The sequence below is a fragment of the Crassostrea angulata genome, chromosome 1 (assembly GCF_025612915.1).
Source record: "Crassostrea angulata isolate pt1a10 chromosome 1, ASM2561291v2, whole genome shotgun sequence".
Classification (NCBI taxonomy): Eukaryota; Metazoa; Mollusca; class Bivalvia; order Ostreida; family Ostreidae; genus Magallana; species Magallana angulata.
In genome coordinates, this window is record NC_069111.1 from 45,746,908 (window position 1) to 45,774,449 (window position 27,542).

At 35.2% G+C, this 27,542-nt stretch overlaps 3 protein-coding genes across 4 annotated transcripts; all 3 read left to right on the plus strand.

Moving 5' to 3' along the window:
* Nucleotides 1-845: 845 nt before the first annotated feature.
* LOC128163844 (uncharacterized) lies at nucleotides 846-2,629 on the plus strand. Its single transcript, XM_052827515.1, has 3 exons — nucleotides 846-1,114; nucleotides 1,368-1,499; nucleotides 1,987-2,629. The coding sequence occupies exons 1-3, from the start codon at nucleotides 1,030-1,032 to the stop codon at nucleotides 2,145-2,147; spliced, it is 378 nt and encodes a 125-aa protein (XP_052683475.1). The 5' UTR covers nucleotides 846-1,029; the 3' UTR covers nucleotides 2,148-2,629.
* Nucleotides 2,630-3,243: 614 nt separating this feature from the next.
* On the plus strand, nucleotides 3,244-5,290 carry LOC128190489 (uncharacterized). Its single transcript, XM_052862565.1, has 3 exons — nucleotides 3,244-3,448; nucleotides 3,700-3,825; nucleotides 4,854-5,290. Exons 1-3 carry the CDS (start codon nucleotides 3,355-3,357, stop codon nucleotides 5,003-5,005), a joined length of 372 nt encoding a protein of 123 aa, XP_052718525.1. The 5' UTR covers nucleotides 3,244-3,354; the 3' UTR covers nucleotides 5,006-5,290.
* A 1,828-nt stretch (nucleotides 5,291-7,118) lies between these two features.
* LOC128182365 (uncharacterized) lies at nucleotides 7,119-26,758 on the plus strand. 2 transcript variants are annotated; one of them, XM_052850968.1, is made up of 16 exons: nucleotides 7,119-7,232; nucleotides 8,368-11,649; nucleotides 12,038-12,306; nucleotides 12,681-12,845; nucleotides 13,095-13,346; nucleotides 13,517-13,738; nucleotides 14,484-14,589; nucleotides 15,104-15,244; nucleotides 15,533-15,589; nucleotides 15,792-15,974; nucleotides 16,736-16,906; nucleotides 17,102-18,136; nucleotides 18,569-19,255; nucleotides 20,783-21,435; nucleotides 21,805-22,022; nucleotides 26,168-26,758. In XM_052850968.1, exons 2-16 carry the CDS (start codon nucleotides 8,427-8,429, stop codon nucleotides 26,292-26,294), a joined length of 7,509 nt encoding a protein of 2,502 aa, XP_052706928.1. In that variant the 5' UTR covers nucleotides 7,119-7,232; nucleotides 8,368-8,426; the 3' UTR covers nucleotides 26,295-26,758. The 2 variants fall into 2 exon arrangements, with proteins under 2 accessions (XP_052706928.1, XP_052706936.1); XM_052850976.1 differs by having other exon boundaries at nucleotides 15,795-15,974.
* The last annotated feature ends 784 nt before the right edge of the window (nucleotides 26,759-27,542 follow it).

Sequence of the window (27,542 nt, forward strand, 5' to 3'; positions counted from 1 at the left end):
TTTCTAGCTGTTGGTAAGCACTGAGACAGTGAATCTACGGTGTCTCATCAACCCACTTGCCTGTTTTGCCGCAATGAATTATGGTCTTGTATCCTAAAATTGATGAGTTTAAAAATTTGGATGCATCTGTTATCTTGATTAATTACATGCATGTACTTTAGACTCCTAAATTTATTCGGAAGAGTATATTTCAATTTTCTGTCAAAGTTATGCAACTATTCTCCTACATAATTTACTTAAATATAGTCATATGTATTGCTTCTATTTTCTCTTATCTGCATAAGCAGCGCCCAACTTTGCTCGCCAACAGGAAAGACGTTACATTAAAATGAAACATGTTTTCCTATCATTAAATGATATGATATATTTGATAAAAAATATGTGTAAAATCTTTGAGGGTAAAAAGTGTGTGAAAGATTTGATCATTAATTTAATCGCCCTTGACGCTTTAAAGTCAAGTTCAATAACTGTGCATCCACTGGTTCACACGCTATTTGATACATTTGAAATATTTAATTGTATCTTTAATCTAAGATCCCTCATGGACTTAGGTTTCCACTTACTGTTGCCTGCATGGCGCATGTATGAGCATTTTTCTCTGTTTAAATAGGTAAAGGTTCCATCGTTTATCGAGATTGAGTTTATGATGTACATGTATTTTAACTTTTCACATTATCATTTCTTATATTTTGAAGAAAAAAAAAATTGTTATTTGTCTGTTTGAGGGTTGTTATATAGACCTGATATTAAACGACCTTGACCTTTATACTGATCGATGACCTGGGCTCATTAAAAGTGTCACTCAGAGTTGATGCCCCGATAAATCGCACTGATATTTTTTATTACAGTTTGTTCTCGTCAATGCCCACAAGATTTTAACATTTATGCCTCTAGTTCCTCTAGTTGTGTAATTTCTCATTGTCACTATCCATCACCAACAAATTTATACGTCCGTATGCTGATTTTTAACAAAATGTTTCACAGCCATTGCGTTGCGCTTTACAGCAGAGAAAGAAACGTTCTGCATGCATGATGTCTATGTTCCAAGCTTTTATCGTCGGTATCGGTCTTTGGTTGCATCTGTCCCCTGTACTGTGTTTTCCTTGGAATACCCGTAAGTAGTTTATTTGATTGACACGCCATTAGAAAGAAATGAACAGTTCATGATTTTTTGCGTTGTTTTATGTTGAATAAATTGAATTTTTAATTTGCAATTACCGATTAAAAATGGATTAAAAATGGACTTGCATGTACGTTTATATTGTACAAGGACGACACTCAGTAGTTATTTGAAATATAACTTTGTTCTGCATTCTACTTGATGTCTAATGAGTGTCTTATGGTAGTGATAAAGTTAAAAATTCCAGACGCCAAGAAGTTTCGATGTCCAGTGCCGTCCAAGGCTGAAGTCGACACCTGTCTGAAGACCGATCGCTGCTGCTCCCCCGAGCCAGTGTTTGAGGACACGTGTTTCAGGGGGTGCAAGGAAAACTGTGAGAGTAAGTACCGGGTTTCTTGTCATTATAGTCAGACGGTTCACAGGAGGTACTTAATATGATTCTGATTTGAAGACTCTATAGAGTGGTTTATCCGAATAGCACGTGACTGCATATAATTATGTAGAACAGTAAATCATGGCTATAGCAAACACACTACAAAGGAATTTACAATAACAGCGAAGTCAGTTTCACGTTCCTAGTACAGAAAATGTAGTACTTTAAATAATTACTTTACGGATATAACGAATAACGTTTAAACCGAATGAATCAAAATATTGGTTCTGGGGCTTCGCTATAACCGTGCTTTACTGTACATGTTTGTGACAATTCATGATACGTAAGGGAAGGGTACATGACGGGAAACTGTTTATCAACTCTTTTAAATAGGCGAACACCTATTTCATTTTAATTAACATCGTTTCTTTCCTTTCATTTCACTCTAGTTTGATTATCTACAGTATATTTGCTCGGAATTCTTTACCTATAGGTGAATACAGTTTCTACGGCTGTTCCAACACCTGCCCGCCTCCACCCAAAGAAAACCTTAAAGACTGCGTCAACTACGACCCCCTGTGTTCCATCCATTTTATGTCAATTGACGTGGAAGGTCGAAGCTGTTTTTATGGCTGTGTGATGCTCTGTATCTAAAACGCAATAAAGTTAAAGTATTGATATGTTTATGTCATGGTTTTTGTTTTTAATTTTTCAGTATTTGTTTCAATGTCTTTTCAATATCAGTTGTGACGAAGAATTTGAATTACAGTCAGGAGCAAGTTATTTTTTTCAAAGAGACAGGTCCTTGAAATTACGAAAGTTAATTTTTTTAGTTGTTGAAAATCTTGTTTAAAACTGAATGTTGGGTTAAACGAGGATGTTGAAAGATTGTTTAGTATATATATGCATTTATGGATCTCTGAATCATTCATGCAAGTATGAATCACCGTGCATAGAAAGCATGTTGTTGTTTTTGTTCATGTAGACTTAAGCATTTTCGCTGGCCAAGGGTTTGCAATGTACAATCCTCCGTAAATCCTTGGCTAGCGAAGATGAAATACATAGAAGAACCTTCGGAAGACTATTCGATAAACATTTACAACGCCTGTCATACTGTATCCAGTGTGATCATTTACTCTTTTTTAAATGATGATGTGGTTATATTATGTAATACTATTTTATGCATATACGTTCATGCATAATGGTATATCTAGGATAGTTCTAACGTTTTAAAATATGTTCATCTATACAATGGTTGAACAGACAAATCGGACAGCAAATTATTGGAAAAATAACGCATGTTGAAAGTGGCTGAATTACATGTTCACATGTACTATGGCTTTTAACATAGAACAAAGGCGCACTGGGAGAAAGAGGGTGAAGACTATAGATGGTAAGTACAGGTTGTTGCAAGCGGTTGTCGTTTGTTGAACGACCCCCTTCTAGCGTCCGCCGGGGCACGGCTGGGGAGGATATATAAGTACGTAAGTTTAACAGATTACTCATATTTCTAAAACGTTTTCTAATTATCAATTTGGAATTATATAATTAATAGAAATGTCAAAACGTTTATTCCCAGCTGCTAAACTTATAACATGCACAATTGGGAATATATTGAAACATGTGTCCAGCCCGACTATATTAAGTCGGTTGAACCATTCGCCCTGAAGCTGCCGTAAGTTTGATAGCCGCATGTCAATAATAGCTGTTGCAAATACAGTAAATTATGATTATAATAATCTCGACCAGTGCTATAAATACTTGTAGATCTGATGATGGTCAAACTTTGAAATTCACTTATAAAAACGTATTGTTAGTCACAACCTTGTGAGAAAAGGTTCAGAATATTTTGATTGAAAGCATGGTAACTCCGCAGAGTGTTTCCTTTGGTACCATGATGGGTTTGATTATTGCAGTTTGTATTGGAGTCGGTTCAACATTTTCTTTAAAACCGGGTAAGCAAAATTATTATTTGAAACTGATAATGTTGTTTTTAAATTTTCTATTATTATTTTTTTGCGCAACAAAAGTTTTAAAACAATTTTTTTTTTAATAATTAATTCTTATTTAGATTTTTAATCAATGAAATTATCCATATTCAATCAAGATTAACACAATAAAAAATAACTATAAGCTACATATCCATGTTATATATAATGTTTGAGTGTTTTAGCGTAAGATTTCTAAAATAAAACATTTGTTTCAGACCTCAATAGATGCAGGTTTAATGATCCTCCGGACCTTACCTCTTGCATCATAAGGGATCCGTGCTGTTTCGTTACTCCGGTGTTTGAGTTCGGTTGTTTCACCGGTTGTCGTGTTGCATGTCACAGTAAGATTTACTATATTTTCGTGTTTATCTTTCGATGTTTATATGAGAAATTATATAAATGGATATTATCTCGTTTATTTTTGTAATATCTATAGTTCAATTTCTATAAATCGGACCAACATCGTCATAAATGACTGTGTCGTTATCATCTATTGGTTCATGTAACATGTATATATTGGTTGAGAACGATGTATAGTGATCTTGACCTATGGTTTGCGACCTCTGCTTGACATTATGAACACTTCCGGTTTGGTTGCGTTGGTTGTCGATGAAAATCACAATATATTTTAGCATTGACAAAATTATGTTAAAATAACTTTTATACGGATTGCCAGATATCTAAACGAATATCGAGGACGAAATCAACAGTAAATTTAATTTAAAGTGAGTACAACCGTTCGTAACAACAATTGAGACACCAATATTCCAACGGCACTAATATTGGGTTTTTTCCTCAATGGTCGTTCGGCAAATTTTAAGTGATGTGTTTTTCTTTTGAAAATGTTCCTAAAGACTTATGCCAATCGCAAAAAGTTGCCATCTTTATGTAGCACCTGATTGAAAACACCAATTTATTAAGCTTGGTCACGGGTTATGTTCATTTAATCAGTAATACTGTTTATACATGTATTTCAATTCATTTCTACGAAATGCTGAAAAATTCATACCATTTTATTTCATACTTGTCCAATTATTCTATTTATCATGAAAAACACTTTGAAGTTTTGTAAAGTTTGTAAATCCAGTTCTTACTAATTTTGTGATTTATTACCATGGTTGAATGAATAGTTGGAAATCATATTTACTACAATATCAATAAAGTTGTGCATATTTGAAATAGTGTTTTTCACGATTGTTAATTTTTGAATACCTTTAAAAATAATATTTTCAAATCTTCAAATCTCATAAAGTGAACCTACTTGATATGCATGCAAATTTCGTTTCTTAGAAAGGGAGCTTGACCAAAAAACAAAGAAGATACGTAGAATGATCCCTCTAATCACGTGCCGTTGTTTGTTTGTTTGTAGATAGCCTAGACTGTGAGAGGGCGTGTCCGGTTTTGACAGAATACGATGTCCAGAACTGTGTCAACACGGACAACCATTGCTTTGTGGAGAAACTATGGGAGGAGATAGGCGGGAGAAAGTGCTTCAAGGGCTGTGTGAAAGCCTGTACTTAATTATGCAAACCCCGCTTGCGCCCCAACAATACGTCATTTGAATTTATTGGACCGTATAGTACAAAATCGATTCGTGGTGTAATCGCAGATAAAGACGCCGAAAAATGTAAATATATATGAATAAACAGGCATGAATATTGTTAACTATGCAACTTTGGACTTGATTTTTGTACCGGGAAATCGGAATTAAGAGATTTGCCTAGACGGCTTTCGTAGATTTGAGCATTTTCCACATTTTGCATGTAACTGTATTGCTATGAAGGGTTGATAAAAAAATTTAAGCAATTAGTTGTTTTTTCAATGCTGAAGCGGTTGTTGTCCGCTATATCTTAAAGGTAGCGAATCCACAATCAACAAGAAATAAGTTAAGTATATATCAATTTTACTGAATAGAATCAAACTTTATTAATATACATGTATATATATATATCCATAACATGAAGGATCATGAATCCATTTGAACGCAGTCACTCTTTAGTCCGACATATTTCAATTCACCTTAATCGGTTAGTTATTTGCGTCAAAAGATTAGGGTAGATTTTGTAATTGTTCAAACACAAGGTTAAAAATATCTATGTTGTAATGTATATACAATGCACGTGTTCATTTGTTTTCAGTTTCGGAACGATGGTAAAAACAGAGGATTAAAACGATGCTGATACTAATTAAGTCTATTGATTAATTTATTGACCAAAGATATACTCTTACTAGAATACACATAGTGCGCATCAATGGTGGTAATAATTTGAAAGAAGGGGTATTCAAAAGACGTAATAAATAGAACCGGTTCTATTATAACCCATGAAAGTTCGAAAGCTTTTTCCAAGGGGTCCTTTTATTGTTTTAAAAGTATATAAAAAATAGCTTTATTAGTTTATTATTAGTTATTACATCACTAAGATATCTGTCTGGAACAAATTTGTTGGCACATATACCTTACACAGCAGTATAACAATAACAAACACATGTACTTAGTGTACATACAATACCATTTATAATATGCATTAAATAAACTATAAACTGTCTAGTAACAGCTGACCCCCGTAAATCAGGGCATTGTTACAAGTACATGTTTATCATTCATCACTATCTCATGACACACATGTACGTGGCTGAAAATTATCGTCATTAATTAATACAATTTAATGTTACCAGCTGTCGACTTATCGGTATACTGGTCTAACTAGCAATAATATCTTGAAGGCATACACTAATCTGGTATAGATGACCGATTTCTGGTACAGGAGACTTTAATGTACGAGCTGGAACTCATAATTGATCTCTGCAGAGTTTTTAAACAATTTTTAGTCAACAAGTTATGAATCAGCTAGATTTACCTTAAATTAAAATTTACCATTTGATCATTACTTTCATAACCATAAGCTGTCATTTGTAAAGAAAAAATCCAAATATTCTGGATTTAAAATTTGAATGTTTTTTTTTAAATATTAATATAGACTTGTTCTTCGCAAAGGGATTAATCAGTTTAAATGCGAGTTGAGCTGCAATTTCCATGTCGGAAGTTTTTATTGAGAAATTTTTAATTTACTACTAAAAAGACCAAACGAATACAGTGGTATTCAGGTGTATAAACATTTGTTAGTCATGTATTTGTATGGAAAAATTAATTATTTAGAGGCCCTGATTGAAACAAAGTAATGTTGTTGACTTGTACAATAATTAGTTTGCTACGTGTACATATGTATTATATTCCCTTTGGTAGAGAAATCTTTTCCTGGATGAAAAATACTTGCAGAATCGTCTTAATAACAGTTAGGTTTTTGCAGCAAAATAAAATTCTAAAAAATACAGTTTTACATTGTTTTGAATACTTCAATTTTTCAGTATGAATTTATTTCAGTTTTAAAGTATTATAATTTGTTTAAGTGATGTGACTTTTCTACAACGATAGAAATTACTTTATAATGACTTTTTTCTCAATATGAATTATTTTGAAAAATATAAATGATAGAAATGATTGTGCAGAAGTCGGACATAAACTTTTTAAAATTGTTTTACAAATCAAAATAATGCCTGTCCATAAGGAAGCTATATTAATTAAAGGGTCAATTTTATATCCTGCTTTCCGGAAATGGTTAGGAAACGCTTTAGAATTTAGACTTCCATCGTTTAGTGTTTCCGGAAAATATGTGATGTCATATCCATGTTTATATATTTTGTTGTGACATACTGATAATCATAATATGAGAATTATCATTTGGGTAAAGTATGTATTCCATTTCATTACATCTTTATTTTCTAAATTTTAAAAAAGAATTTGCTGGTTGACAAAATTATGTCAACTGATATTGACATACGTTTTTAAAGGCGAATTTTTGGAATTTAAAAACGAAAGTAGGATAACGTTAACGTTATATGTACTTAATCAGTTAATTGCTTAATCCACAGATCCATAATCAGAAAAAACAAGCATATATTGATAAGAATTTTGCAGACCTGACTTTTCAATATGTGTCTAGTTTCATTAGTCGTAAAAATTATGGTTAAAATTACATGCGTAGAAAAATATATTCGATGTATACTCCTATATACCTGTAGATGTCAGGAGGTCAAGCATACGTGTATTTGTTTTTATGCCAAGTATTTGCGTCTTAAAAGCAATAATCAATGCAGGTATGACATTATTCAGTTGTTGCCTCTCATATCACATTATAAAGACACTGAAACGATCGGCTTGTATGTGTGTTTGTGAGAACTTCTGTTGCCATACTGATAAGCAGTTTAACAGGAAATTAGACTGTTGGGAAAAAAGGATAAAAACTGCTTTCGTTATTATACCATGAATTTGATTATACATGTACTATTTGATGAAACATCAGTTGATTTTAAATGAAAATCATCACTTGATTTTAAATGTTTTAATTAAGGTCCATATGTACAGTCCTTCTTAACATATTACCACATAAAATTAAACAACATTTAAACAAAAAAAATTATCATATCAATATATGTTTATTCTAGAAGGGGTATATATCTTGATAAGCTACTGATCTATTGATATAGATCATTAGGTTATTTAAGCTCAATTCACAAATTTATATTGATTATTTTTAAGTTCTAATTGCAAAAGTAACAGCTTCTAAAAAATAGCAATATTATTAAAAGCTATCAGAGTTCTGTCTCTTAAAAAAACTTTAAATGAAATATTTTTACCTAACAGTGTGTTATACATTTGATACCTAATGTATTATATCATATTTAATTCACTGAATGAATCATTATTTATTTTATGAAAAAAAAACCTTTTATGAAAATTCAATTTATTTACTAGACATGTGCATGGTTTGAGAATGTACATGTATATGTATAATGAGATAATTTTCTTTTCATTTGTTTTACAGGAAAATTGTGAATGTGATGAACTCATGACAGAAAGTTATAGGTAATATTAGAGCTGGAAATGTCTTCCCTGACGGAGCAGAGTTGTCTGACTTCTAGCGATTTTGTGTATGTCAGCAGAGATTCATCATTTCAGTCGACCAACGAAGATTGTTCAGCACCCAAAAATTTCAGAAATTCTCTCCAGGAAAATGGAAATCCTGACTCTGCATTATCCAACAAAGAGCCTACTGGTAGTGTTGTTTTAGATCCCAGGGTACTTCTTGAGGATGGACTTAAAGACAGCATTGGATTTGGTCCACCTAATGAAGAAGAAAGAACTGATCAGGTATTCAATAATTTCAATGGCAGTGGTCAGGAAAGCTTTGCAGTCATTGACCAGAGTCAAACATCACCAGAAAATTCTCCCAGGTCTCCAGTCGTGAATCCACTGTTCTCCAAAGTAATTGGAAACATAGGTAGTAGATTAGTTAATTCATCCGACTCTGTCTCTGTAGGTACATTAACTCGAGAGAACCAGGGTCAACAGCCAACAGGGCAGATTATTGAGTCGAGAGAAAGCGACATATTTAGAATGAGCACAACAGAGTCGAGTGATAGTATCATAGTACTAGAGGATGGAGATTTCCAAAGCTATGACCAGGTCTCTACAAGATCAGAAACATCAAATCACAATTTGGCAAATGCTTCCCAAGGAGAGTCCAGCAATGACAGAGATTTCTCCTTGGTTTCAAATGATAGAAATGTGATTTCCAATACATTTCAAGCAGATGGAGAAATGGAGAAAGAGCAATCTCTTCGACTTGAAAGTTTTAATGGATTTGAATCACTGCTAAATACTAGAGATGAACAAAATCCTGAAGAACCAGAAAATGAATGGAATCAAAATTCACTGGAAAGACCCTCCAATTCTCCAGGTCACCAGATGAAACAGCATGTACCAAATTTATTTAGCAGAGATAATGCTGGAAGCAAGTCTATTGATTTTAATCTGCCCAATAATAAGCTATCACTTCGGAAGCCTGATGACTTGAAGAGTTTTGAAGTACCGAGAAACTCCCTAGAATGGTGGCCAGAAGAAATGAAAAAAGCAAAGTCTGAGCCAGATTCCTTCAGCTCCTACCAAATGTTGCCTGAAAATGTTGGTGCCTCTTTAGAAACAGTCTGCAGTGAATCCATTGATACTTCAGTAAAGGACATTATTCCAGAAAACAATTTAAAGTCAGGGGAATCAACAGAAAAAGTTTTTCAAGAAGACATCAGACCGATGCCATGCCAGTCCTCATCAGCTAAAGTTGAAACATCATTGTCTCTGCAGTCTTTCCCAGTGTCAAGAACCTCTGAAGAAAAGGAAAGTCCTCACAATAACAGAAAAGGTACCAGTTTAAATGTAGAGCAAACAAAATTGATGAGTTCTCTTGGCCTTAGTCATGATCAAGAAGAGTGTAAGAAAACATCATTGGATGCAGAGCAAACAGAACCATTGAGTTCTCTCTTCCTCGACCATCAAGAAGAGATTAAAGAGGAGATTAAGAAAACACCATTAGACAACCAAAAGGGGATGCTAGAGAATGCACCACTAGTTACAAGTTACGGATGTGTAGAGCATTCGGAACTACCACCAGTGAACCATCAGAACACGGAGAAGGATTCTGATTTATTTGGAGCTGGAGATGACAGAAGTAAAGAACAAGTCACAGATCAATGGAGTTTCCTGGTCCAAGAGGAAGAGGCCCAGTATTGCAGAACACAATCAGCTATTGAACAGACTCTGAAGAAATTTGTCCATGAAAATGGTTCTATTGGTCGAGAGGATATAGAAAATGTTTCAAAGTTACTTACTGATGTTTTGATGAGTAAAAACATTATGAGGAAAGAAATTAAGAAAAATCAGAAAATGGGCACAGATGAATGTTTCATTGAAAGCATTGATAGCCCAGAAAGTGAGACCTATGTTATCAAACCAATTAAATTTGATGGACAGATTGAAGCCACAGGTGGAGAAAATGGAGATTTCCAACAACTACAGAGTAGCCCAACACTGTCGTCAACTCCTCAGCAGTATATGCATATGGAAAAAGTGGACTTGGAAGGCCACTCATTGGAGGTAGATTGTACAGACACAACACAGAAGAAAAAGGCTGAAGAATTGGAGGGGATGACATCAGGATCAGAACACTCTCATACCATTCCAGTCTCGAGTATAAAGCTTAGACTATTATCCATGTTGGATGGAAAAACTGTTCTTGAAGAAAAGTACAATGTTACATTGGTAGAAAAATTTGAAGACCAGGCAGTAGATATAAAAGGCTCAAATGAAAGTATACAGTTGGCTATCAAATCGATTCAAAACAACGAATGGCTTGGGGGTTTTTCCATGAGGACTACAAAATTGCATCCTTTAATACTTGATCTTTTATGCCATGATGCAGTAGTGCAGTATCTGGATCAGGAAATACTTAGTGGACTTGGTGTTAGGTTTTGTTGGTTGCCAAATGTTGAGAATAACTACCTGATTGTGTATTCTGACACTGAGCAAAATGTAACTAAGGTGCTGACAACCATATTAAAAACTGTGGAACTAAAGTGCATTCCTAAACCCAAAGACTTGACAAAGTTAACACAGAAAATGAGTGATTTAACACAGAAGTACCATGGAAGAATTGTCTGGTCCGTAATGCAGGATTCTGTGTACATAGCATGCTGCAGTAATTTGAACCAGGATGTGAACAGCTGTTTGCAGTCATTTGAAGTCAAGGCTAAACCAGAAGAAACAGAAAAGTTTGTGGAAATTCATGAAGATGTGTTTTCCTTCCTGAAAAAGAGGAAGATGTTTGAAATTGAAAAAATTGGACAGAGACATTGTGTGGGCATTGAAAAAGGCCCTGGATCTACTCCTGGATTTGTTATCATAGGAACACAAGAAAATATCCAAGCTGCTGTAGGTCCCATCTTGGATTTGAGGGACCAAGTTTCAACCACAAAAATTGCCATTAAGTCACCTGGAGCAGCAGAACTTTTTAGAATGAATGACTATGCTTTAGTGAGGTATTTGGAACGGCATCATTGTTGTGACATTCAGACGGAAGATTCTGAAATATCGTTTGTTCAGAATGGAGGAAACCAAGCCACGGCAGCTCCTAAAGGAAGGCAGGATGATTTGGAATTTTATGCTTACAGAATTAAAGATCAAATAGATGTTCATATATTTCGTGGTGACACCTCTGAGGCAGAAGTTGACATGTTGATTGAACCAGCAGATCGTTTGGAGAAAACTCCCTATGGTAAAGAAGTACCTTACATTACATGTCTACTCCAAAATATTTCAACTTATTATATCATCTGATAAGATCTATGCAAACATTTTTGAAACACCTAGTTGATAAGATAGCAAAATATCAGCACTAAAATTTACCTTATCTTAATAAGATATCTACCAATGAAGGTAGGGTTACAATTTTTTTTAAATTGATTCTTCTCTTAAAATAATTTTGATTAGTTTTATTTGAACATATGCAACACAAAATGTAATTATTTCACTGCTTCATGATGGATTGAATAAGCTGAATTTAAATGAGAAAAAAGTTCCTTTTATAGAGCAGAACATCTCAAAGTAATGTTTACTCATCCAGTTGTTCACAGCTCACAAGTGTTCCTTCCTTTCTATTTTAGGACAAAGCAGATTTTTGTATGTAGAAAAACTTGAGAGAAAAGCAGCCAGGGTTGTTGTTCCTAAATGGAACACAGGGTCAGGAAAAGTGAAGCACGAACTGGTCGACATGTTGGTGGATCTATTTGAAGACCTACAGAAATATGGCCATAAATCTGTGGCCTTACCTATGAGAAGCTTCAAAGACTGGCCACATGGGAGGCTGACGAAAGCCATCATCATGGGACTTCAAACTCACATAGAAAAGTACAGAAAGGCCTGTTGTCTGAAGGTACATGTCTAAAATGTTAAATACAATTATCATTTTGTTACTGGCCATCTTACTCCTTCTTTATGCAAAATGCATAGTACAATTACCAGTACATGTACATGTAAAATGCAGTATCAAGCCTCAGGGTAAATTTTTGATACAGCTTGATACATTCTAATGTAAACTTTTTTCACATTAACTTTATTTTAGTTGACTGTGATAAAATGGTTTTCTGCAACAAATTTTTCTTGATATCATTATTGTTTTTAAATCTTAGATATTATCATTATTATTGAAATATGTATAGAGTGGTTTGCAGCAAAAAAATTTCTGTGACTAATGGTATGAGAAAATTTACTGGATTTCAATTTATGTGTATGGATATTTGTTGACAGCGTGTGACCTTGTGTGACCCTGAGACAGAAATCTGTGCCCAGATCTGCCAAGTGTGTGTGGATGCCATGGGGGACACAATCCGAAAGGTGTTCACCCAGCCCCGGGGGAAGAGAAGAAAGGGACTGACCATTAAGCTGGTCAAGGGAGAGATAGCCAATCAGAAGGTGAGCATTGCTGGCACAATGCCAACCCTTTTTTTTCTATTTTAAATTACCATATTATTATACTTCAAACAGTATTTTATTATTCCATTCCACAATATTATTCTATTTCAAAATAACATCACATTTTTTGATGTATATTTCTTTTGAAGTTAATTTGTAATGCCAGCTAAAAATGAAATTATGCAAAGTTTGCATTATCAAACATTCATACACATACAAGTATTTAAAATTATACATATCTGTTACCAGAGAGAAGCTATTGTAAATACAACATCCTTGCACTTGGATTTGGACTCTGGCAAGGTCTCAAGATCCATTCTTAGAAAGGCAGGCCCATGCATTCAGGATCAGCTCCGCAACTATCATCCAAAGGGCATAACTCAGGGAGAGGTGGCGGTCACTAGAGGATTCAGATTGGACTGTCGGTTTGTGTATCACGGAGCGCTGGACTACTGGCCCAGTACACATGAACCAGAGGTCAAGAAGGCCCATTGTCTGGAGGTACTTCAAGACTTACATGCCAATAAAATCTTTGATTGAATCTTATAGGGTTGTCAATCATTCAATTATTAAGGACTCATTCTTTTTGCTGTTTTAGAATAAGATATATAAATCTAAAGGTTAACTTGTGACCAGTTGAAGTTTCTATATATACTCATCATATATTGTAGATGCTGGAAAAATTTGTTAAAGAGTGTCTAAATCAAGCACTTCAGAAAGACCTGAAAAGCATAGCATTTCCAGCCCTGGGCTGTGGAACCTTAAACATGCCCCCTGTCAGAGTGGCCCAGAAGATGTTCCAGGTCTTCCGACAGTTTGAGCAGGATCACCCCAACTCCTCGCTGACAGAGATTGACATTGTGATCATTCCTACTGATATGCAGATCTTCAAGGTAGTGCATGTACATTTAACCAGTTTCTGCACACTTTATAGACATGTCAACGAGTTAATTTCAAACAATTTTCAGGTGTTTGATCATTGCATGCTAACTTTCAACACCTTTTTACTGCCATCAGTTATCATTATCCCCCACAAATTTATACCACCTATTTGACCAGCAGAACACCACATGTATATATAGACATGCAATCATTCATATCAGGTCATTTTTATTTTCATCAGCATAAATTAACTAAAGTAATCTCCCTTGGGTAACAAATTGTCTTGGCAACACTGAGAAATTGTTTCATGAAGGTTATTTTTCTATAAATTGTTCACATTACTGGCTCTTTATGCAAATGAAAGAACATATTATATATACTGAAGTTTTAAGTCTTCAAAATATATAACTTGATGTATAAATTGAAAGTCATATATATGTACAATATATTCTGTATAATTAACAAGAACACTTCTCGCTACTTTAATTTCATATCATAGGAACTCAGAGTGAATAACATATACTGTTGAAGCAGAAATATTTGTTGAGGATTAAATTTCGTTATTTTCGTAGTCAGTATAAATCAACGAAATTGAATACATGATGAATTTTGAACCAAAGTATTAATGAATACAAAGTGATGACGAAGTTAAATGCCAACAGAATTTTATTTGATTAAAAAACAACAAAATTTTGAGCTTCTACAGTAATCTTTGGGCATACACTGTATTTGAAAACTTGTACTCTCTTTGTTTAGGAGTTTGACAAAGAACTGAGGAGGTATAAGAAAGACAAGATTAGACCAGTCAGTAGAGAACCGACATTGTATAGACAGAACAGTCTCCCAGCTCAAAGTGTCTCAGGTAAAAGGCAAGGAAGGTTTAAAGGTTTAACTCATTGACTAACACCATGGCCCAAAATAGGTACTTAAGGTTAAATGACTTAGTTTTAGCTCACTTGATAGAAGGCTCAAATCAGCCTTCCCAAGCAAAACTCATGATCATCTGGTGATAAATGCACTCTGTGGGATAATTGATCAAATATTAATTGACATTCTCAACTTTGGGATCCAAGGGTTTATGACATTTTCATCTCTTCATCGGAAATAACTTATGTAGGAATTGTTTTTATTGGACAACCAGAAAAGGAGATAACTCTACTAATGAATTGCAAGATGGTGTTGCAAATTTGGCTTGCATAAAGGTGTTTGAGGAGCTGATTGCTAAGTCTAAAAAAGTATAGAACCACATGGACTGTTACAGTCAATGGATCAAATGTTGAAAAGGAGAGAGAGAGAGAGAGTGTGTGTGTGTGTGTTTTTACAAGTTAACAGAGATATTAGTTTGCAACTACATCTAAGAATACAATATTTTACAGACTTTAATCTGCCTGGAAGAACAGAGTTTACCTGTGAGGTGAATGGAATAACGTTGACGGCTGCTCTCGGTGATGTCACCAAACAGCACGGATATGACGGGCTTGTGCGACTGTTTACCAGTGATAATCCATTTTCCACTGGTATGAATAAGGATATGTTTTCTCTAGATATTTTGCATTGAGAATTAGCATGAACACTTTTGTTAAATGCAATTTTATGTTCCAAGCCATCAGCAAAATCTACATATATCTTTTAATTAATATGTCAATACATTTTCGTTGGTTAATCAACAGGTTGTTTATGTGACTCAAAATTGAATGCTTTAAAATGATTGAAAAGTAAATGCAGATATAAAAAAATATTTTTAATTTGGACATTATGATTATATTTTCTGATGGAACAAGATTCTTGGTTTTTTTTCTCCCCAGATGCCAGTAATGATCCACTTCTTAGAAGTATGGCAACAGGGACTACAAAAGCAAGCGGTAAAACGATTAGTCAAGCAATTAATCTACTACCGCAGTATTTGGATGGAAATTTCTTATGTTTACTTAAAGAAATACAGTTCTTACTTAGCTATTTGAAATAAAATGTAGAATTTCACAAGATTTTGATTCAGTTAAGCAGATTTCAGTATGCATCTCATAACACTGCTAATCACTGAAAGTAAGTTCCTCCTCATTGTAGCAGACCCAAGGACCTTATCGTACAGTAAGAACTTTGTGACCCCTGCCGCTGACCTCCCACAGAAGAAGATTGTACATGTCCATGCCCGTCAGGGGGGCCTCACCCAGGCTGTCCTCACCGCTCTCAACACAGCGGAAGGGGAGGGGGACCTCAAGTCACTGGTCATCCCAGCCAGACCAACCGGTACTGTAGTCTGTATATCTATACTTGTTATTACCTGTATACATTGCCAAAGAATAAACAAATTGGATACTCTTGCAAATATTGAGATGAGATTTGCATAAAGTTTAAATGAGGGACAATCGCATCACATAGATTACTCTACATGTTAAGTAGATGGAGTTATGACCCTTGGACTTTGAAAATGCTTAGTTTTTAAGCCTCCTTTCGATTGTATTTACATGTATTTAGTTCAGTTCTGTCTTTTATTTCTTAATCGTATTGTCATATTATATTAGATATTTGAAAATATTGAATTTTGTGGATAAAAAAGATGATAATGTATGAACAAAAGAAAAATGTCAGATGTGGCTTTATTGGGGCACTGTACTTTGATAATATCATAATCCAAAATAATCCAAAAGAATTCATAATTAAAGAGCATGGGAAACATGACAGATTTTCCAGGAAAACAAAATAAACACCATGTCACAATAGTGATCATCATAAAATTCTCAAACAATACAATTGTCCATATAATGCTCCTAGGCAACATTATAGAAGCCCCAGTCACAATTTCTAAAGATAACAGAAACATTTCAGTTGTAGATGTTTCGGCTAAAATCACATTTTCATTGACATAGACTAGTATGAAAAATCCAGTAAAACAATATTATAAAAGTCTGATGCGATGATAATTTTACTGATGTGGCAGTGACTGAAAAACAAATCATTAATTTTGTTTGGCCTTAATAGTTTATTCCAATGATGTTGTGTTGTTATAGACCCACTGTGTGAGGACCACCGGGCTTTTGTGTCCTCAGTCTACCAAGCCGTGGCCAGACACAGGCACCAGACATTCTGTACCGGCCGCGTAAAGAAGGTCAAAATCTGTGTCACAGAACAAAAGGTCTTCAATAGAGTCCTGGAGGAGCTACAGTCTCAGAGTGCACAAGGTAAAAAGAAGTCAGCAATGTTCTTGAGAAGCTGCACTCTAAGAGTTCATATTTTGTGAAAATGAAAAAAAAAAGATTAAAAAAAATAAAAAATTTCTCCCCCTCAAAAATCAGCAAAGTAATCATTTCTTATAAATCCTAATTCTGTAACATTCTAAAATTCAGAAAAGGCATTAAAATATGGTAACATTACAGGTGAAACAACCTTGCAGAGTTTAGGATTGGATGCTGACCAGCGATTAATGACCTTGAGATTGACAATTTCAACTGACGATCTGGATCATGTGACTGCTATCATCAGAAACATGGAGACTTCTCCTGAGAAGTTCGTAGATTACACAATGGAAGCAGAGAGAGAAATATCCGATGTACCTCAAGATGTATACGAGGCATTTCTCTACTTCTACCAGAGAGATTTGCAAACGGAATTTAATTCAGTGAATATAACTTATGATGGAAGGAGATCAAAGATAGTTTTGGTTGGGTCCTGTGAAACGCTTGAACAGACGCAGGCATTGCTAAGACAGAAGCTGCAGGAGTTGACAGAGAGGATGCATGTAGACACCATTCCTTTACCGAACCTGGAAAACCCAGTGTTACAGTCCATTGTCAGCAATGTTCAGCCACAGTGTACAGATGTCCTTCTATTTATCCCAACAACTGCTGAGCAGTGTAATGGCATTCATCTTATTGCTATGTCTTCACAGGATGCTTCCCGAGTAAAGGATTTGATTTTGAAGAAGATATCGCCAGAATTTAAGACCTCTCCTCAAGAGAATATGACTTCAAGTCTTGCACAAAGGCAGGCACCAACCCCAGTAGACTTTAGAAACGATGTGTCCACTTTTATTACAGACCAGGATATACAAGTTTTTGTTTATGAAGAGAACATTCTACAGCTCCCTGTAGCATGTATAGTTAATGCTGCAAATGAATATCTGAAGCATGGATCAGGGGTAGCATTTGCCCTACTGGAGGCAGCAGGAGAATCTTTTGATGAAGCATGCAAGGCACACATCAGGAGAAATGGTCTCGTAAAGACAGGGTCGTGTGCAGCCACAGAGGCTGGTGATTTACCGTACGCTTACGTCATTCATGCTGTAGGGCCCATATGGAACTCCGCTAAGGCTGAGGACTGTAAAACTCTTCTCCGCTCTGCTGTGGAGTCCAGCATACTAAAAGCCGCGGAACTAGGAATGAACTCTGTGGGACTCCCAGCAATAAGTTCTGGTACAAGTTTGTTTTATTTGTATTTAGTAAATAATTAATCAGTCATTAGAATTTTTCTCTGAATTAAAGTATAGCCTGTAGTTGTGCAGTATATACCAGTATACTACATGGACATGGTACACTTAATTTAAACATATTACGTAAACGCTAGATAAATACAAATTTAGAGGGCTGTAATATTCCAGGCATTTTCAAATCCACATTACAGGTGGAAATTATTCTGAACATTGTGTTTGAAATTTCTTTATTTGTTTTGTCTAGTTTTAAAAATGTTTTATGTGAAATATATAGAAACATGACCTTACAATCAGTTTCCTTGAGGACAAAAAGTTAGAGATGGCTGTCTAATATCTCTTAATCATATTCAACATAATTCATATATCTAATCTGTTCTGTGGATGGAATCTCATCTCTTTGAGTTGTTTGTTATAGGTATCTTTGGAATGCCAGTAGATGTCTGTGCCACTCAGTATGCCCATGCTGTGATATCAGCCAGTGCCAAAATGAAAGGATCTTCTTTACGGGAAATCCATTTTATTGACATGTCTCATGAAGTTGTGGTTGTTATGAAGCAAATATTCTCTAGCATTTTCAATGCATCAACAAGCTCAATTCCAGAGGTATCCCTCTCTGTTGGTTCATCGTCACTGAGACCTGATATGAATCCAATGGGAGTCTCCAGACTTGGATTCCAGAAATCCAGCATGACCCAGAGAAGGAATACAGATCATCAGCTATATCAGCTGACCAATGACTTTTCAGTGTGTGTGTACTCGGGAAATATCGTCCGGTCAGCAACTAATGCAATAGTCTGTATGGAAGATAAAGACATCAGACATAGAGATCCCTGCTCTAAAGTAATCGCCGACTTTGCTGGAAAGGAATATGAGACCAATATAGCGAAATATAGACAACAGAGCCTCAAACCTGGTGATGTTCTTGTGGTGGATGCTGGGAGGAATTTTGATGAAACTGTGGAAATATATCTGGCAATAGGTACAGATAGCGCTGAGAATGAAGAAGAATGGGTGAAGACCATAGATGACTGTAATGCCAAGATTTTACAGAAAGCTTGTGATCAACAAATCTACCACATGGCTATGCCTTTACTGGGTGCAGGTAAATTTTATTTTGTCATAGGCTGTGGTTTCATCAATATATACAATTCAATTCAATTCAATTTATTTTCACTCAAACCGTCAACATGACACACATATATATATATAAATATTTACAAATGTATGTATAGAGTCAGAGGTACATGTACAGTACAAATTAGAGAGAAATAAAAAAAATATGAGAAAAAAGTACAGATGTTCAAGGAGGACAGACTGATTCAAAAATTTCATTTATAAATAAACAGAGTTTTTTGAGTTTTTTAAGTTTTAAAGTAGACAATATTCTGACAATAATTCACAAAATTTAAAAGTGTTTGGTTTTACACAAAATCTAGGTTCCAAGTATTTTTGTCTAATACATGAAAGAGCATTACATTCTAATATAAAGTGCATTTCATCGGCTATTTGATTTTTATTACATAATGTGCAACATCTTTCATTAAGAGGAATGCCTAACCATCTACCAGTTTCTACAGGAAGTCGGTGATTCGACGTACGGAATTTAACAAGAATTTTTCGAAGTTTTGATGGCAGAATACTCAAATATTTTTCATATCCAAAAATAAATTTGAAAGTTCTATATATATGACCTTTTGAAGAATTTGCAATATCAGCCGACCATTTCAGCACAAACTGATCCTTAAGCCTTTGCTTGACAGCATTTGTAATCCAGTTAACATTTACAGTACATTGTTCATTCCAAATGTTTGAAAAACCACACTTATTAAAAATAGATACAAAACATCAATTTAAGTAGATTTAATTGCTAATTTGATCCACAAAACAATTGTTAATTGAAATATAAAAATTTTTGTTAAAAAATAATGGTTGAATTCATGCATCCTCAAAACTGAATTTCAATGAGTCGGCTATCATAAAAGATGCCTTTAAATATTAAGAAAATCAGAGTATGATAGAGTCATATGTGTGATGAATATCTTACTGAAGGTCAGATTTGTGAATGCAGGAGTAAGAATATTAGGGTATTGTTCTTTCAATGTCCTCAAGATGTCCTTACTCAGTAATTGATCTGCTTCTATATTGTCATCTGTTTGACTTTAATGTTATATTTTTAAAAAAAAGATTTTTCTTTATTTCTCGCGGTTTTGGTAGTTGTTTTTATATTAATGATTAATCATCACTTACTTTGAGCGTGCAATTAATTTTATTAAATACATGTGTGATATAGAATTAAATATAAGATATATAAAACAAGAATGCCTTTGAAATGAACTCATTAACATGGTGGCATATAATGATGCATCCATTTAAATGTTACATGTATGCATCCACTTTCCAGGAAAAAATGGATTAATTAGGGTTCTAGATCAAACTGATCTGATGAGCTTACTCTTGATATTTATAAATGTATTAATTTTGACTACAAGGAAAATATTGTTCTCCACAGATGAAATCATCCTATTATTATGTACTGACTGCAAATTCATATTTCCTGGTTCCAGGTTTTATTTCGGATGTAGTTGAGAAATATAAAAAATTTCACTATAGAAAACATTTTTATTTTCAGATGCAAACCCCAGCTTCCTGCTAACTTTGACAACCAATTTAGTGAGGAGAATCATTGAGTTTTCAACTAAAAGACCCCCAGAATGTAAGCTTAGTTGCATTCACATTGTAAACTTTAGAGATGAATCCACTCTAGCTATCAGAAAAGCCTTGAAGCAGTATATACCAATGAATTTGGAGAGAACTGGAAATGGAAACATAAAAAGAACCACCCTTAAGGATTCCTTTTTTGCTGAAAATATTGGAGAAGTTTCAATGGAAGCACAACAAAATGGTCCAGCTGCTCTTGTGGTTGATAATGGAAAGTTGCAGGGTGCAGAGGCAAGCCAGGCACCAGAGCAGACGACACCAAAACAGAGGACAACTGACAATGCTGCAGATGACGGTGATCATCAGTGTGTTATCTGCTTGGAGTCACTGGATAAAGAACACAAAACTCTGCAGAAATGTAAGCACAAGTTCTGTGCTCCCTGCATAGACAGACAGTTCGAACACAAGCCTGTGTGCCCGACTTGTGGAGAAATGTATGGAGTTGTCACCGGAAACCAACCCAAGGGCACGATGAAAGTTGAAACAGATAACACAAGCCTTCCAGGGTATCCCAAGTGTAATACACTTGTGATAACTTATGAGTTTCCAGATGGCATTCAAGGGGTTAGTACAAATTGCATTCTTTTGTTTATTCAATGACATTACTGAAAAGTTTGGTAAAATTTTATAAAGCACTTCTATCTTAGCCATTCTGCAAGCAAGTTTACTTCCTCGTGTCTATATATAAATCAATCAGGACATAATTCACGCCCACACACACAGATACATATATCAAAAAATACTAACCATGATTACATATATTTTTACACACATTGGGAATCTTTGATAAATAACAATTTTATTCTTTTGCATTGATAAATAGTTTAATAGAAGACACTTCTGATGAATGTCTTGTATTTGAAAAACTGTAAGCTTTGAATTCACTACCAATCTTTTAATTGCCTAAATATAAACAAATATTTTCTATCCAAGGAGGAGCACCCCAACCCAGGAGTTCCTTACCGTAGGGAGAGGAGGGTCGCCTTTTTACCAGACTGTCCCCAGGGTCAGCTGGCCGTAAAGCTGTTAAGTGTGGCCTTTGACCGACGCCTGGTGTTCACCATCGGTTACTCCCGCACCACTGGGCGGGACAATGTGATCACATGGAACGACATCCATCACAAAACTAACATTCATGGTGGACCTCAGCGGTAAGAAACTTAAATTGTGTGGATTTAATGATGAATGCCCAAATAGCTTTCCTGATTTCTTTTGTTTTACCTCCTTATTTTATTTAAGTTTATTTATGGAACACTGAAAAATAAAGTTTTTTATTAGCTCACCTGAGCTGAAAGCTTCCGATCACTTTTTGTCCGGCGTCTGTCTGTCCATCCATCCATCTGTCTGTAAACTTTTTACATTTTCGGCTTCTTCTCCTAAACGTGGCCAATTTAAACCAAATTTGGCACAAAGCATCACTGGGAAAGGGGGATTCAAGTTTGTGAAAACAAAGTGACACGCCCTATTTTAAGGGGAAATAATTAGGATTTGTTGAAAATTTGATGATATTTTTCTTCTCAAAAACCATTTGGCCAGAAAAGCTGCAACTTGTCTGGAAGCATCCTCAGATAGTGTAGATTCAAGTTTGTTCAAATCATGGTACCCGGGGGTAAGATGGGGCCACACTGGGGGGTCAAAGTTTTTTCAACCATTTGGCCAGAAAAGCTGAAACTTGTGTGGAAGTGGGTTAACATTTTACATAGGAGTATACAGAGTTAATCTTTAAAAATCTTCTTCTCAAAAACCATTTGGCTAGAAAAGCTGAACTTCTGTTGAAGCATCCTCAGATAGTGTAGATTCAAGTTTGTTCAAATCATAGTCCCCGGGGGTAAGGTGGGGGCCACAATGGGGAGGTTGAAGTTTTACATAGGAGTATATAGAGTTAATCTTTAAAAATCTTCTTCTCAAAAATCATTTGGCCAGAAAAGCTGCAACTTGTGTGGAAGCATCCTCAGATAGTATAGATTCAAGTTTGTTCAAATCATGGTCCCCAGGATAAGGTGGGGCCACAATGGGGAGGTCAAAGTCTTACATAGAAATATATAGAGTTAATCTTTGAAAATCTTCTACTAAAAAAGAAAAGCTGAAATGGATTGAAGCATTATCAAATAGTGCAGATTCAAGTTTACTCAAATAATGGTCCCTGGGGGTAAGGTGGGGACACAATGGGAGAGGGGGGGTCAACTTTTTACATAGAAATATATAGAGAAATATTATTTTAAAACTTTTACTCAGAACACGACTGGCCAGAAAAGCTGTAACTTGTGTGAAGTATCATCAGGTAGGGTAGATTCAAGTTTGGTCAAATTATAATCCATGGGGGTAGGGTAGGGCACAATGGGGACCAGTTAAATCTTTACAAAGGAATATATTGAGAAAAATCTTTTTTTTAAAAATATTTTCTTAGAAAAGGTGCAACATTAGTGAAAGCAAACTTAGATAGTGTAGATTCAAAGGACTAAGTGCGGTTTTATGCAATTTTTGCCCCCCAAAATCAAAGTTTTAGAAAGAGCTTTAAAATAAGGTGAAAGATAGTTAAAATCATATTGGAAATAAAGGTGTAAAAGGTTATCACCACAGTGACGTCATAATGTAGAAATGACGTCATGAATATTGCATTATTTTGATAAATTGATGTTTTGTAGCAAAATATGGGTGTTTTCCGATGGTTTTTCGACTGGGAAACATCGAGCGCAGGCTTGCTCAAGTACCATATTTTAGTATAATGTGTATAACTATCTGAAGAAAAAAATATGTTAAAATCGCACTTGAGCAGACCTGCGCTCTATACTTCCGAATGCAAAATATAGAGCAAAAATGAGAATATTTTCATTTGTTTGCAAATTTGCGGGAATTGGGCTATTTAGGTGACGTAATAAATACACAGCGAAAGAGCAACGATGACTAAAATCATTATTATAGTTATAGGCATCCTCTATACAATAATTTGTGAAGATTTTATTTTTATCGATACTATTTAAAAATTGGTTGAAATCGGGGGCAGATATTTGACTATACCGCACATAGTCCTTTGTCATTATTTTTCAGGAGTAGGATGGAGCCCCATTGGGTGAGGGGGGGGGGGTCCAATTTTACAAAGGAAAACATTTTAAATCCACCAAAACTCAAATGTTATAATAAATGGTTTTACTTACATGCAATCATTTTGACATATTTTTGATTCTTTTAGATTGTTTAGACTTTGGCTTCTGGACAATTCTTGGACTTCACAAGTTTGATGTAGGTTTATATCCCATTTGATTAGATCTTCTTGAGAACTGTAATGCTCAATATGTAAAATGACTATACTGTGACAAAAAGGGATCAATGATGAACAGAATGTCCAGGCAAAAAATTGATTTTTTAAAGTACAGGATCTGTTAGACTACATTGTCCATAATTTTTTTTGGGTATATTACTCTGTAAAGCTGATTTTATAATGTTTATTGTTGCTCAGGTGAGCAATGTGGCCCATGGGCCTCTTGTTTAAAAACGAAGAATTGTTTTCCAAAAGTCATAAAATGTATACCTGAGATTCCTAATCAAACTTGAGTAATTTCTTACAAGCACCTTTCACAGATTTTAAAATCTGGCTAATATTTTCCTGACAGTTGTAAATTTTATTAAATTATATTTAAATATGTATGCTCTGAGGCTTTCTTAAAATTGTGAAAAAAGGGGACAGAAATTGGACCTTAAAAACATGGTTCTTTATCCCAATTACTTTGTAAGTCTGTGGTAGTTACAGCACCTATGAGTCTGTGGTAGTTACAGCTTGGTAGTTACAGCACCTATGAGTCTGTGATAGTTACAGCACCTGTGAGTCTCTGATAGTTACAGCATGTATGAGTCTCTGGTAGTTACAGCCCGTATGAGTCTGTGGTAGTTACAGCACCTATGAGTCTCTGATAGTTACAGCATGTATGAGTCTCTGGTAGTCACAGCCCGTATGAGTCTGTGGTTGTTACAGCACCTATGAGTCTCTGGTAGTTACAGCACCTATGAGTCTGTGGTAGTTACAGCACCTATGAGTCTCTGGTAGTTACAGCACCTATGAGTCTCTGGTAGTTACAGCCTGTATGAGTCTCTGATAGTTACAGCACCTATGAGTCTCTGGTAGTTACAGCACCTATGAGTCTCTGGTAGTTACAGCACCTATGAGTCTCTGGTAGTTACAGCACGTATGAGTCTCTGGTAGTTACAGCACCTATGAGTCTCTGGTAGTTACAGCATGTATGAGTCTCTGGTAGTTACAGCGCCTATGAGTCTCTGATAGTTAAAGCCCGTATGAGTCTCTGATAGTTACAGCATGTTTGAGTCTCAGGTAGTTACAGCACCTATGAGTCTGTGGTAGTTACAACACCTATGAGTCTCTGGTAGTTACAGCCTGTATGAGTCTCTGATAGTTACAGCATGTATGAGTCTCTGGTAGTTACAGCACCTATGAGTCTCTGGTAGTTACAACATGTATGAGTCTCTGGTAGTTACAGCACCTATGAGTCTCTGGTAGTTACTGCCTGTATGAGTCTCTGATAGTTACAGCATGTATGAGTCTCTGGTAGTTACAGCCCGTATGAGTCTGTGGTAGTTACAGCATGTATGAGTCTCTGGTAGTTACAGCACCTATGAGTCTCTGGTAGTTACAACATGTATGAGTCTCTGGTAGTTACAGCACCTATGAGTCTCTGGTAGTTACAGCATGTATGAGTCTCTGATAGTTACAGCATGTATGAGTCTCTGGTAGTTACAGCCCGTATGAGTCTGTGGTAGTTACAGCATGTATGAGTCTCTGGTAGTTACAACACCTATGAGTCTCTGGTAGTTACAGCCTGTATGAGTCTCTGATAGTTACAGCATGTATGAGTCTCTGGTAGTTACAGCACCTATGAGTCTCTGGTAGTTACAACATGTATGAGTCTCTGGTAGTTACAGCACCTATGAGTCTCTGGTAGTTACTGCCTGTATGAGTCTCTGATAGTTACAGCATGTATGAGTCTCTGGTAGTTACAGCCCGTATGAGTCTGTGGTAGTTACAGCATGTATGAGTCTCTGGTAGTTACAGCACCTATGAGTCTCTGGTAGTAACAGCACCTATGAGTCTCTGGTAGTTACAGCCCGTATGAGTCTCTGGTAGTTACAGCACCTATGAGTCTCTGGTAGTTACAGCACCTATGAGTCTCTGGTAGTTACAGCACCTATGAGTCTCTGATAGTTACAGCATGTATAAGTGTCTGGTAGTTACAGCTCCTATGAGTCTCTGGTAGTTACAGCACCAATGAGATCCTCTTTATTACAGGTTTGCTTACCCCGACCCCCAGTATCTGGAAAGGTTGATGGAGGAGCTCGCAGCAAAAGGGGTGACCGAGAAAGATCTCCGAAGTGTGGAACAGGAACCAGAACTCCGTGATCCTACACTTGAATGACAACAAACTTGTAAATAATGGAAGAAACACTACTGCTTACTAGTAATTACTAGTATATTTGATTCAAACATAATTTATTGAATATGTATAAGACATATACACACGGTAAGGGCACTAATTCTTACAACTTCTTACGAGGTCTTTACTGTTAATTTAGAAAATTGTACAAAACTGTTATAACATAATATGAATTTGTAATTTCAAAACAGAAAAATAAGTTATATCCAGAGTATAAGAAACGTGTAATTATAATGAGGGTTTGAGGTAAGAGGGAGGGTGTGCTATAATCTTGTGCTACACACTGTGACCCAGCTTTTCTTTTTGATGAGTTTATTTTACAATTTTACCAGTGGTAAACTGCTTCACAAAGAATTGTTTTGCATCTGCTCTCAAAGAGGGGGGGATACTTTAAACATATTTTACTTCACATGTATGATATTTACGTAAGCCCGTAAGTGCCACATGATATATATAAAGAAAACTACATATATATATATATATATATATATATATATATATATATATATATATATATATATATATATATATATATATATATATATATATATATATATATAAAAAGAAAATCGTATATTTATATATATAAAGAAAATGACATATATATATATATAGACTACGATATATATATATAAAGAAAACTGAATATATATAAAGAAAATCGTGTATATATATATATAGATAACTACTGATATATATATAAAGAAAATCGCGATATATAAGCAAGAGTGATATTTATATAAAGCCAAAAAATTCCACTACGTGACCTTCACCGATTGCAGCCTAATGCTGCATATAATTAACAAACTCCGCCTACAGAGGAGAGAGGCCACAAATGCAATTATCGCTCCATGGTCAGCCGATCAAAAGAGAGGTAAAGAATAAAGAAACGTATATCCATAATTCGGCTGTCATCTGTAAAAAAGATAATACTGTGATTAATAAAATCACGTTTACTTTAAAAAACAATTATTCAATACCAGGTAATGTTTTACAAACTGGGCGGGACCAGTGCAAATTATGAAAGGCATTCAATATTTCACTCGATCAGAATTAATTAATCATCTGTAATGTGAATAAATCCCTTCCGATTTATATCGCTCAAAATATTTAGACCCATCTTAACCAAGAACTTCCAAAGAGGGAGGCGGTAGAGAAAATTAGGGGGGGGGGGGACTGGGTGTGTCCATAACCTATTTTTCTGTAGCAAATTTTTAAAATAGATTGAAT

Excerpts from the sequence above, each read along its gene's own strand:
- LOC128163844 (XM_052827515.1), top strand. The coding sequence starts at position 1,030 with ATGATGTCTATGTTCCAAGCTTTTATCGTCGGTATCGGTCTTTGGTTG. Across the intron at positions 1,115-1,367 it reads GTGTTTTCCTTGGAATACCC|ACGCCAAGAAGTTTCGATGT; the intron begins GTAAGTAGTTTA and ends TAAAAATTCCAG. Across the intron at positions 1,500-1,986 it reads GTGCAAGGAAAACTGTGAGA|GTGAATACAGTTTCTACGGC; the intron begins GTAAGTACCGGG and ends CTTTACCTATAG.
- LOC128190489 (XM_052862565.1), top strand. The coding sequence starts at position 3,355 with ATGGTAACTCCGCAGAGTGTTTCCTTTGGTACCATGATGGGTTTGATT. Across the intron at positions 3,449-3,699 it reads AACATTTTCTTTAAAACCGG|ACCTCAATAGATGCAGGTTT; the intron begins GTAAGCAAAATT and ends CATTTGTTTCAG. Across the intron at positions 3,826-4,853 it reads TTGTCGTGTTGCATGTCACA|ATAGCCTAGACTGTGAGAGG; the intron begins GTAAGATTTACT and ends GTTTGTTTGTAG.
- LOC128182365 (XM_052850968.1), top strand. The coding sequence starts at position 8,427 with ATGTCTTCCCTGACGGAGCAGAGTTGTCTGACTTCTAGCGATTTTGTG. Across the intron at positions 11,650-12,037 it reads TTTGGAGAAAACTCCCTATG|GACAAAGCAGATTTTTGTAT; the intron begins GTAAAGAAGTAC and ends TTTCTATTTTAG. Across the intron at positions 18,137-18,568 it reads ACTCCCAGCAATAAGTTCTG|GTATCTTTGGAATGCCAGTA; the intron begins GTACAAGTTTGT and ends TGTTTGTTATAG.